Genomic DNA, 11,268 nt, shown 5'->3' on the forward strand with positions numbered 1-11,268 from the left:
CTTACAAAAACTAACACATCATCGATATGAATAAATGCTAGAGGTTACGAAAAATAACGACATGATAACCTAAGACAAAACAAACAAATTATAGCAAGTTAATAAGACACAGAAATAAGCAGGTAGCCTAACTGTTTCGACGTTTAATGTTTCAACACTAAACATATACTAATGTCTACACTTAAACCCTATAACCCAACACAAAATAATACCATTTAGATTAAAAATATGAGAAATTAAATAGTCTCCTACTATTTGTTTCTAATATCCTCCTACTTATTTTAGATGGTGACAAATGTCATTAAATTTAATTGAAATTTGATTGAAATTTTGAATTTGTACACTTGTCATTATCTTAAATGGAAGAAAAATATGAAAAAAAGTAGGATCATATTTAATTTCTCTAAAAATATATATCTAACTATTTTAACACAACATTAAAAAGTTTAGAGAAATTAAATAATCTTAACCATTATAAACGTGATTTTTTAAAAAATAACCATTTTTTCAGTTGTTAAAAAATAATAATTTTCTCCGAAATGACTTATTCCAAAATATGTTTTAATTTCAGATTTTTTTTCTAATAATTCTAAGAAATTTTTTTTCTTTTTTTAAGATTTCGAATGTTATATTTCAGAATATTTTGTCTGCGTTTTTTAATAAAATATATAATTTTATACATTAATATTGTCTTGTATATATACTATATAAGTTCGACCATATTTGTTTAATTTTTGTTAAATTACGCAAAAAAAATATTTCTTTCTTGAAATTTCTAAATTTTTCTTCAGATTTCAGAAAACTTTAGAGTTTTATTTTTCAAAATTCAAAATTTTAGTCTTGCATCCGGAATATCTATCAAAATCAGTCAAAAAAATGTTTTTTCTTGTTTCAAAATGTTCATTCTAAACAAAATGGTTATTTTTGTTTAAGAAAATGGCAATTATCTTCAAATACACATCGATTAAAAAGTTGTTAGATTTCTTAATTTCCAAAAAGTTTATCTTGTTAACTTTTTGACAATTGTTTTCTATTCGACACATATTGCTTAACAACCATTAAACAACACCCGACCAAAAGAAATAGCTCTCAACCGAACTCAATAAAATATAATATAAAATTAACAAAATACTTTGCTAACAAAAATAATTCACAATAATATCCACAACAACGACAAATACTTAAAGAAAAATTCCATCAATCAAAATCATTAAAGAAAAATCAAATTCAAACACTACTACTTTCCCATAAGTCCACTATATTAATAATTATACCAAACACAATAAAACATTTAACTAAAAAAAGTCACAAATTATGGGAAATTCAGTTACATCTCACAATATCTTTTTGATAATATCAAACCCTAGAAAAAGTTCATGACTTAACTCTTTCAGAAAAGATTCGATCTAAAGATCTTGAACGCTCAAACCTGCATCAATTAAACAAATTGTGTTATAAATTTTCCAAATCTGGTAAACATAAATTAAAAAAAAAAAATGTTTTATATTATCATATACAGTTTGCTTTTTGAAAATAGGTTTTGTCAGATTTTTATAAAAAAGAATTAGTATATTACAGTTTCGGTCCCTGTAGTATACATCTTTCTGCAAGTTTGATACTAGTTTTAAAAGTTTTACCATCTACATGTCTAAGTTAAAAAGATGTAAAAAGACGAAAATGCCCCTCTCTTTTTAACGAAACCTAGAGAGAGAGAGAACCTGGAGGAAGAGATTGCTTCAGCTTATCTGCCTTCTCCTTGTCAAAGACACATAAAGTGTAAAGATACTTTGAGCAACGAACTTTGAATTTGACAACATCTTTGCTTCTTTTGATCTTCACAGATCTTGCATCCTTTCTTCTTGCAGTTAAAAGGAAATCCTTGATTTCATGAATTTGCTTCGGCTGAAAATGGAAAATAAATTAAAACTAAAAGATAAGCATGAGAACAATACTTCTTCACATTATTGTTTCAAACCATCAATATAGATTACATGACCAAGTTGAAAGCAACATTGTTCTGGGAATCCTTGAGTGAAAAATTTCACATAATGTTAATAGTGTAATTGACAAATTCTTTCGATGTTAACAATGGAGGACAAGCTGGAATATATTCAATGTGATGAAAGAACAGACACCAAAACGAAACAGAAAACCGAGTCACCGGATGACTGAAAAGCAAAAATTACAATTTCTAAAACAGTTCGTGCTAAGTTTATAGATAAAAATCTACGTTTTTTTGGGAAATAAAACCCTAATTTCCAATAAACAACTGCGCTCTCGAAACTAACTGAATCGATATCGGTTTCGAATCATAAAACGCAAAAGCGTGTTCAGCCGCATTTACAGATTCAAAATTAAACTTGTGATGATCAAGTCAATATATCTCTTAAGGGAAACCAGACTCAGTTAGTTCCAGCTTCATGGAGATGAAGTCTAGCAGCTGCCATAATAACGATAAAACCCTAATAATCATGAACTATTGTACCAAAACATTCAGATACAAGCTTAGAGACAATGCAATCTACAAGAAATTATATCTTAGGACAGCAAAACTGCAATCAAATAAGATATAGATTGGGAGAGAGAGTACCATTTTTGCAGGTGGAGAACTTACGGCAGCCGAAGTAAGAACTGTAAACCCTAGTTTCGCAGAAATATAAAGAGAGTCGATGGATAACATGGGCCAGTCAATGCATATGGATTTGTCCTCCTTAACCAACTCAAATGGGCTTTTAATGATTATTTAAGCCCATTAAAATGTAAGTGGACTGTGGCATATACTATTTGTTTTCTTGTTTTTTTTTTCTTTTGGTTTCTTTCAGTAATATTCATATATTTTTCAAAATGTATTTTTTTTGTTGTTGTTGAGATTACATTGCTATAAATGAAAAAAAACACCCATTAAGCAAACTCAATGCCCCTAAGTTTTATATTTCTATATTAAAGAGTTTAGAAACAATGACTATAATGAGAGAAGCTATTATGCTATATACCTCCTAAAGGAGAGATGTTAAAACAACTACTCCTTCTATTTGTGTATGTTAGTGGGATAATACTGACATGAAAACCCTTACAAACTTTTCAAAAGTTTGTAAAAGATGATGCAATTGTTCATCTATTGCATTGGATATAATATTCCCTTAAAATCGTTAACGGATGTTCATCTGTTGTCTTGGACAATACCTCAACTTTTCTGTAATATCTTTGCAAAAGGAAGTAAAAAATCAAGAATAGGATGCAAATTGTATAATTTTGCTTTTCATAAAAATTCAACTCATTTAGACCATTAAAAACTAAATGAACTACTTATGCTTACAAATACATCGTTTAAGGTATGCTTCCTTTATGAAGATGAGACGCAAGTTTGAAGACATAATTTCATATCCATGAAAGGGAGAATATCATAAATAAGATCAAGAGGTAAGGTGCCTAATCTATTCCTTTCTACATCAATCACAACTTCATTGATCATAGAATCGGATGTTCCTCTCTACTCAGTCTTACGCCCCGCCCATAGGGGTTTGCCCGTTCTTTGTACATAAACCATTGTCAGGGTTTCACGGAGTTTCTACCTCGGTGGCCAGCACGCGCAGCGTACTAGTTGGGTACGCCCAGCGTACGACGCAGTTGACCAAACTTCACCTTTAAGCACTTAATCGGTTAAGTCACTAAGCCAACTCTCAAAGTTGATACTAAATGGTGACTTAACACGTAAAGTTTGCAACTTTACTCCCATGCATGACTTAATGGGACCCAAAACTCAAAAAGAACCATATTAAGGATCATAACACATGCATGGACTAATATAACTCATAAAGATTGCATTTTTATGGTCAAGAAACCTCAAATGTAACCTCCCAAATTTCAGAAGTTTGAGTTAAGAGCTTAAAGTGTAGATTGAAGAAGGGACTCGACGAGTAGGTATACTTACTCGTCGAGTCGGAGCTGGATACGGGTTATAGAATAAGTGACCGACTCGACGAGTCGGCGAGTGGACTCGACGAGTCTGGTCTGGACGAGAAAAGCCCTAATCTTAGGGTTTGCACCCTATTTAAAGGACCTTATGTCCTCTCCTCAACCCCCTTGTCGGCCAAAAGCTTCTTTAAGCGAGTCCAAACCCTAATTTGAGTAAGAGGAGGAGGAAAGTGAGCTTGAGGCTTTTACAAGAGAAAGATTTGGAGGATTTGACCACTAAGGAGCTGGAGGATTCAACTCTTTGGTTATGAGCATCAGTTTGAAGGTAACAATCTGTCACTTTGCCTTTGTTGCTTCTAGATCTTTTCTTGGATGATGTTTTGGGGGCATTTTGGCATGTTAAGGAGCCATTTCGAGCTAGAAGTCCAGATCTGAGGTTGCTACTTCAGATCTAGGCTTGCCTTGGTCCAAAAACCCGTAAAGTATCAGCCCTTGGTGTGTTGGTGAAGCATGTTTGTCTTAAACCCTAGCCTTAGAGTGTTTTAAGCCTATAGCTCCTTGGTTTCACGTAAAGTTTGCAAGTTTATGTGAAGGGTGGGCCTTAGAAGAGTGGATCTACAGTTTGGGGCCCCTGCATGGCTCGAAAAGCCACTGTATGGAAAAAGATCTGAAGCGACTCGGCGAGTCACATGGATGGACTCGGCGAGTTGTATGAAGATGGGCAAGAACTCGACGAGTTGGAAGAACAACTCGGCGAGTCTGTTGAAGATTGCCTTGGACTCGGCGAGTCTGTTCTTAGACTCGACGAGTCAGGTCGCAGAACCCCAACCTCTTTTGGTTAAGCTTCGGATTTGTGAGTCAATTGGCGACTCAGTGAGTTGGTCAAGATGGAATTCTGATATCGTTCAACTCGACGAGTCCTGGGGCGACTCGGCGAGTTGAGTCGTGTTATGGGAGTTTCCTGAATATAAGAACTCGACGAGTCGACGGTTGACTCGACGAGTAGGGTCAATCAGGAAGGTTGACTTTGACCAAAGTTGACTTAATTGACCCCGGGAAGACAGTTTAGTCTAAGTGTTGTTATTGGTATTGGTTGCTCAGGAAGCTAGAGGAGCAGCATTTCAGAGAGTCGTCGGATAGCAACCAGAGGGTTAACGCCTGAGTTCAGCAGTTCAGGTGAGTTTTCCTTCCAGGAGGAACGGGTCTACGACCACAATGTCGGTCCGTCTAGTTAGCAGTAGTTTCTGGATTTCGGTCTGATGCAGTAGTTCAGTGTGCTTGATGTCTTTGTGATTCAAGCATGTTTTGTGTTATGTGTTTCGGACTTCGGTCCGATGCAGTATGTAGTATATGTGTTTATGCTAGTAGTTATGATTATGTTATGCCATGTTCAACCAGTTAGTCCGGACTTCAGTCCGATGCAGTTAGCCGGACTTCGGTCCGATGCAGTGGGCAAGGCCCCAATTAGTCCGGACTTCGGTCTGATACAGTTAGCCGGACTTCGGTTCGATGCAGGGGGCAAGGCCCCAGTTAGTCCGGGCTTCGGCCCTTTCCGTACTTCGGTCCAATGCAGGGGTCAAGGCCCCGGTTAGTTCGGACTTTGGTCCGATGCAGTGGGCAAAGCCCAATATGTGCTTTATATGTTATTGTATGGTATGTGATAGTTTGGGGGAGCTCACTAAGCTTCGTGCTTACAGTTTTCAGTTTTGGTTTCAGGTACTTCCGCTAGCAAAGGGAAGAGCTCGGGATGATGGCATCGCACACACCACAGCTTCAGCTTTTATCCTGGGAGTTTATTTCAGATGCTATGATATATTGATACAGTTCTTTGTCATGACACATCTATTATAACTTTTTGAGATTTGTGACGTACGTTTTCATTATATATTATGGATGATTGTTAGCTTTTAGTACTATTTAAACAAAAAAAATTTGGTCGTATTTTGGGTCGTTTCATCAAAGGTGCTAAGATCTAACATTCATGGCTTCTGGAGTAGACCTACTCACAAATATGGCTTAAGGACCCAAAAATACACAAATAAAGCCCTAAATTGGATCTAGCATAAAGAATCATCAAGTAGAGAACTTTATACCTCAAATAGCTTGCAAAGATGATGATGATTCTGGATCTACAAGCTCAAGCCACTCCAAAGCAACCTCCAAGTGTTCTTCTTCCTTCAAATCACTAAAAAAACACCACCAAAACTCACTTCCAAGCTCAAAAATCACAAAAGGGCAATTAGGGTTTTAATCTTAGGGTGTAGATGAGTGGAGGCTGACCAAAGGATACAACAAAGGCAACATAAGTTGCATAAATAGGGCACAGACCCTAAAAATTAGGGTTTATCCCTGCTTAGTGTACGCCCCGCGTACTCCCACATACGACCAGCGTACGTGGGCGCCTCCGCGGCCAACTAATGAGCCAGTACGCCCAACGTACTCATAGTGAAACGTACCAAAAATAAGACCATAAAATTTTCATTTTTAGATTAATATAACATCAATCCATATCATTATCATAAAACCAAGGTTATCAAAATATATTGATACATCATCAATATCAAAGTAAATCAAAAAATGTGGAATTGAGTGGTATGTGCTCTGCAATCATCCCGATTTCTTCCCTTTGGAACCAGAAGTACCTGAAACATAAACTAAAAACCATAAGCACAAAGCTTAGTAAGTTCTCAAAATACCACATATCATACATACATAAATAAACACATAATGGGCCCCGCCCAACAACGATCCCCGCTCGGAATACAGATCAGGCCGCCCGACATACATATAAACATATAACATATAAACACATACACATGCAATAATCACAAAGATGCATAGCATACAAAATAGTCATCGGGCCCCGCCCGATAAGCATATGAGTACATAACACATGCAAGAGTCATGCAGACATCTAACATCCTGATGTGTGTGAACTCTACTAGTTTTAAACCTACTTTTAATTATAAATTAACACACAAAAGGCAGTGGACCTATCAATTGTGGTATGGCTAAATGAGTAGGGTGTCGAACTCACGGAATAGAAAATTAAAACTAATAACTAATATTATCTAAAAGGCAAGTAATGAAAATAGGGTTTTCTCTAGTTTTACAAGACTAGAAACTTTAACTACAACTTTACTACTCAACTAATAGCTGAAAACACGTAAAAACAACTAAAGTCAATTATCAAAAAGGGTTTCTGTTTAGGTTCAACTCATTTACTCCTATGGTTAATTTTTATGTTAATGTAATAGATTAATTGTTATTGGTTACCGATTATGGTGATTAGATTCACATTCGTTATTACCAATCCTTAGGAAATAGATTAATTTAAGTAGTGATCAAGTGATTAAACTAATAAATCTCCTAGTTCAATTATTCGGATTAAATAAGACTTGTAATTAGCTAATTGAATCGGTGATTCAATTAACCTCTTGTTAATGGTGTATCAATCAAGCTCACACATTAATTTACCCATTCTCTAGTTAATCCTAGTTTCATATTCATTATTCATAGGCATATAGCAATGTGTTCACATAAATTTATATGAGATAAGCAATCAAGAGATGTTCATGCAACTTGATTACTTAGCAATTAACAGACAATAGTTATAGTTAATTCATAAGGGTCTTTAACAAGCTTAATTTAACAAAATCACCAATAAACAATTAATCAAAAGAGTATATCAAACCATAGGAGCAAATTCGTCTTTCCTAAACAGAAACTAACTAATTTAGTTCATGATTTCAGTATATGAAGATCTAAAAACGAATCTCATTGAACCAAACATCATTCTAATCAAAGGAAAAGTAGAAAGTTAACTAGATTGCCTTATTCTTTCAAGATTAGAGTTCTTCACACGTTCTTATGATCTCCAGCAAGTTCCTTAGTCGACAAGTAAGTTCTCCAAAAGTCAGAGCGGGCCTCATTCGGATTTTGGCTTCAATTTATAGATATCTCAAAACAGGGGCTACTCGTCGAGTAGCCCACTGACTCGTCGAGTCCCTTTGTTGAATCCGTATGTGGCAAGGACTTCTCGTATCCCTTCACGAACCTTTGTATGGACTCGTCGAGTAGTCGTCCGGACTCGCCGAGTAGCTTCAGAATTAAGCATTTTCCTTCTTTCTTCCATTCCCGAGCTTTCAATCGTAACTCCTGCTTCCTTTTGCTTCCAATCTTCCCTTTTAGACTGAAAATATAATTTGAACAATATTAGGTACCTTTTGTCCATAATGTGTAAATAATTAGCTAATAAATGATATAAATCTATACTGAAAATATAGCCAAGTATGCAAATATCAAAATACCCCACACTTGACTTTTGCTTGCCCCCAAGCAAAACTGAATTTTAAACTGAATTTCGGCCCAGATTTCAAATTTTATTACAAATTTGGTCCAAAATTTACACTTTTGGCCCAATTTTTTTTTTTTTACAAATTTGGTCAAAAATTTACCCTTTTTGCCCAAATTTTAGAATTTTATTATGAATTCATCCTAACTTTAGTTTTTTTACAACTTGATTTTCTCAAAAATTTGTTTGTAATATGTTTTTGTTTATAAACTCATATTTATACAAAAAAAAAACATATTTTCACATAAAAATCTTATTTTTTCTATATAAAATTTTTTTTTAAAAAGTTTTTGTATATGAAATATCTACTTATAAAAATAGGTTTGGATTATTTGTGTGATTTCTCTTAAAAAATCAATTAAGAAATTAAAAGTAACCCTAAATTATACTATCAAATTATAGTTTGTCAAAAACTAGTTACACTCATTTTAATATTATTTATTTGTTCTTTAATCATATTTATAGGACAAATAATGTCAGTTCTTAAATGTAGTTCATAGAAAAAAACCATTTTATTAAAAAAATTCGACATCATGTTTTCGAGCAGGTTGTGATACTTTCCTTGTGAAGCTCAACTCAAGCATGTTTCAGGTGTTTGAGTAATTTTTTTAACCAAACTCATGTGTAAATTCTTTAGAACTTTAGTTAAAGTATTCTATTGTGTTATTGATAGTTATAATATTTTATATATTTATGTTGCTATTGTATTTTTAGTCATTTCTCACTCCCCTAAAAACATGTTTATCGATAATAAATTGCAACCGGTATTCCATATAACAGACATTAAAAAATAAATGAATTACAAGATTATAAATAATCCAAGTAAGAAGAGGTTGATTGGCAATAAAAAATCACAACCTAGATCGGACACGTGCCTTGAATGGATATGTTTTATTTAGATAATATATTTATTAAAAAGTTATAAAAAATATATCAAAGTTATGATTTTAACTTTTTTCTTAAAAAAGTTCTTACGAATAAAATATAATATTATTATATTATATATATTTTAAACTTTCATATATAACGTAACTAGCTTAAACTTTCATATAAATGTGATTAAAGAACAATAATCCAAACTCATTTTTATAATTTAGGGTTACTTTTAATTTCTTAATTGATTTTTTAAGAGATATCACACAAATAATTCAAACCTATTTCTATAACTAGATATTTTATATACAAAAAACTTTTTTTAAAAAAGTTTTTATATAGAAAAAATAAGATTTTTATGTGAAAATATGTTTTTTTGTATAAATATGGGTTTATAAAGAAAAAACATATTGGAAACAAATTTTTAAGAAAAAAGTTGTAAAAAAACTAAAGTTAGGATGAATTCCTAATAAAATTTTAAAATTTGGGCAAAATGATAAATTTTGGACCAAATTTATAAAAAAAATTTAAAATCTAGGCCAAAAGTGTAAAATTTGGACCAAATTTTTAATAAATATTGAAATATGGGCCAAAAATGTAATTTTTGAAAGTTGGATGACTTGTTGACCGGGTCAAAGGGTTAAATTGAATAAGATTACCGGTATTTGGGACTTAATTGAATAAAAAAAATATATAAAGACTAAATCGATTATGAGGCCAATATATAGGGACTTTATTGCAGTTTTCCCTGTAATTTTCTTAAAAGAAGATAAATATTTTCATTTTCATTCGTCCATTTAAAAAAGAGTTATTGTCACTCTAGCCCAATAAAATTACGTATAATGGTTTAAATGGTCCCTCGCGATTATTTTTTGCGTTTTAAGGGCTTAAACTTGTTAATGACCGATTGAGAAAGTCACCTTACCCATTTTAGCAGGTTAACCTACCTCGTCACTTGCCATGTATACGTATGAGGTAACTCACTGAGTCAATACCGAGTTGACTCGATGACACATAAGTTGGCACATGCAGATTAGTAATTATCGCCTTTAATGTCCACCAACACCCCAACAACCTTTCACTGTCGATTCGATTGAGTCCCAATCACAAGTCTCGAATTATAAGGGGACATACGCATGTGGGGTTTGAAGTAAAATAAATCTGAAACTTGTTTACCATTTTCGGGCAAACAATATTGTGGAAGAACCCTTAAAAAGCAACAATGTCGGCTCCACCACCTTCACCCAACTCTATAAATTTTGGTGAAGACATCAACTATAACGTGCTCCACTCAATCTTCTGTGATTGTGGTCCGAAGATTACAGAAAACCAAACTGAAATGAAAAGGTTGAAGGAGCAGCTATGTAACATCCCCATTTTCTCGGCCAGAAAAGACCGAATTTGTTTATGCTTTATAAAAATCAGAGTACCTCTTTTAATAAAAATGTTGCAAAATTTTTTCCCAGTAAAACATGATAAATACGTTATCAAAACATTTCCGAAGAAAAGTATTTTTAAAAACATTTGGGATGTCATTGTCAATACAGAAACATAAGCATAAACTGAACTTACATTTATTTACACTAGTGATCTACATCTCTTTAATCTCTCAGTGTAATATGACTTCATCTCAACACCTGTAATATAAATAAATTGAGTGGGTCAGGTTGGGAAACCTGGTGAGTACATAGGGTTTTCAACCCATAATAATATAATTATTATGTTTAAACAATCAAACAATCGACCCAATTACCCATCCTCATTATCTTCTTTACTCTTAAGGATCTATCCTAAGAGTCATCTATCCCGCATTCGTTCATTCTGATGTCCTTTACTTCCAGAGTTATAGGACTGGCACTAAATCCATAGCTGCCAATGCTCGTTCGTAAAGCACTAATTCCATAGTTGTTGGGTACTAAATCCATAGCTACCAATGTTTATCTAATAGGTACTAAGTCCATAGCTACCAATTCCTAACAGGTACTAAGTCCATAGCTACCAGTGTTTATCCAATAGGCACTAAGTCCATAGCTGCCAATGTTATTTGTTAGGCACTAAGTCTATAGCTGTCAATGTTTACTCACACCATCTTTTATCTCTCATCATTCATCTACCCATCTCATACC

The 11,268-nt window shown here is 33.6% G+C and overlaps 1 protein-coding gene across 1 annotated transcript; it reads right to left on the reverse strand.

The window, feature by feature from the left end:
• Positions 1–1,178: 1,178 nt before the first annotated feature.
• Positions 1,179–2,701, reverse strand: LOC145056830 (large ribosomal subunit protein eL38z/eL38y-like). Its single transcript, XM_079004556.1, has 3 exons — positions 2,591–2,701; positions 1,719–1,902; positions 1,179–1,429 (listed from the first exon to the last, which is right to left on the reverse strand). Exons 1-3 carry the CDS (start codon positions 2,678–2,680, stop codon positions 1,407–1,409), a joined length of 297 nt encoding a protein of 98 aa, XP_078860682.1. The 5' UTR covers positions 2,681–2,701; the 3' UTR covers positions 1,179–1,406.
• Between the last annotated feature and the right edge of the window lie 8,567 nt (positions 2,702–11,268).

Source organism: Lactuca serriola, chromosome 6 (genome assembly GCF_051521515.1).
Source record: "Lactuca serriola cultivar US96UC23 chromosome 6, Lser_US96UC23_V15, whole genome shotgun sequence".
Classification (NCBI taxonomy): domain Eukaryota; kingdom Viridiplantae; phylum Streptophyta; class Magnoliopsida; order Asterales; family Asteraceae; genus Lactuca; species Lactuca serriola.

Bases quoted from the DNA above. Each gene is read 5' to 3' on its own strand.
- LOC145056830 (XM_079004556.1), bottom strand. From the start codon at position 2,680: ATGTTATCCATCGACTCTCTTTATATTTCTGCGAAACTAGGGTTTACA. The intron at 1,903-2,590 runs GTACTCTCTCTC...TTCCATTTTCAG, and splicing joins GTTCTCCACCTGCAAAAATG to CCGAAGCAAATTCATGAAAT. The intron at 1,430-1,718 runs GTTCTCTCTCTC...TAATTGATGCAG, and splicing joins GAAGCAATCTCTTCCTCCAG to GTTTGAGCGTTCAAGATCTT.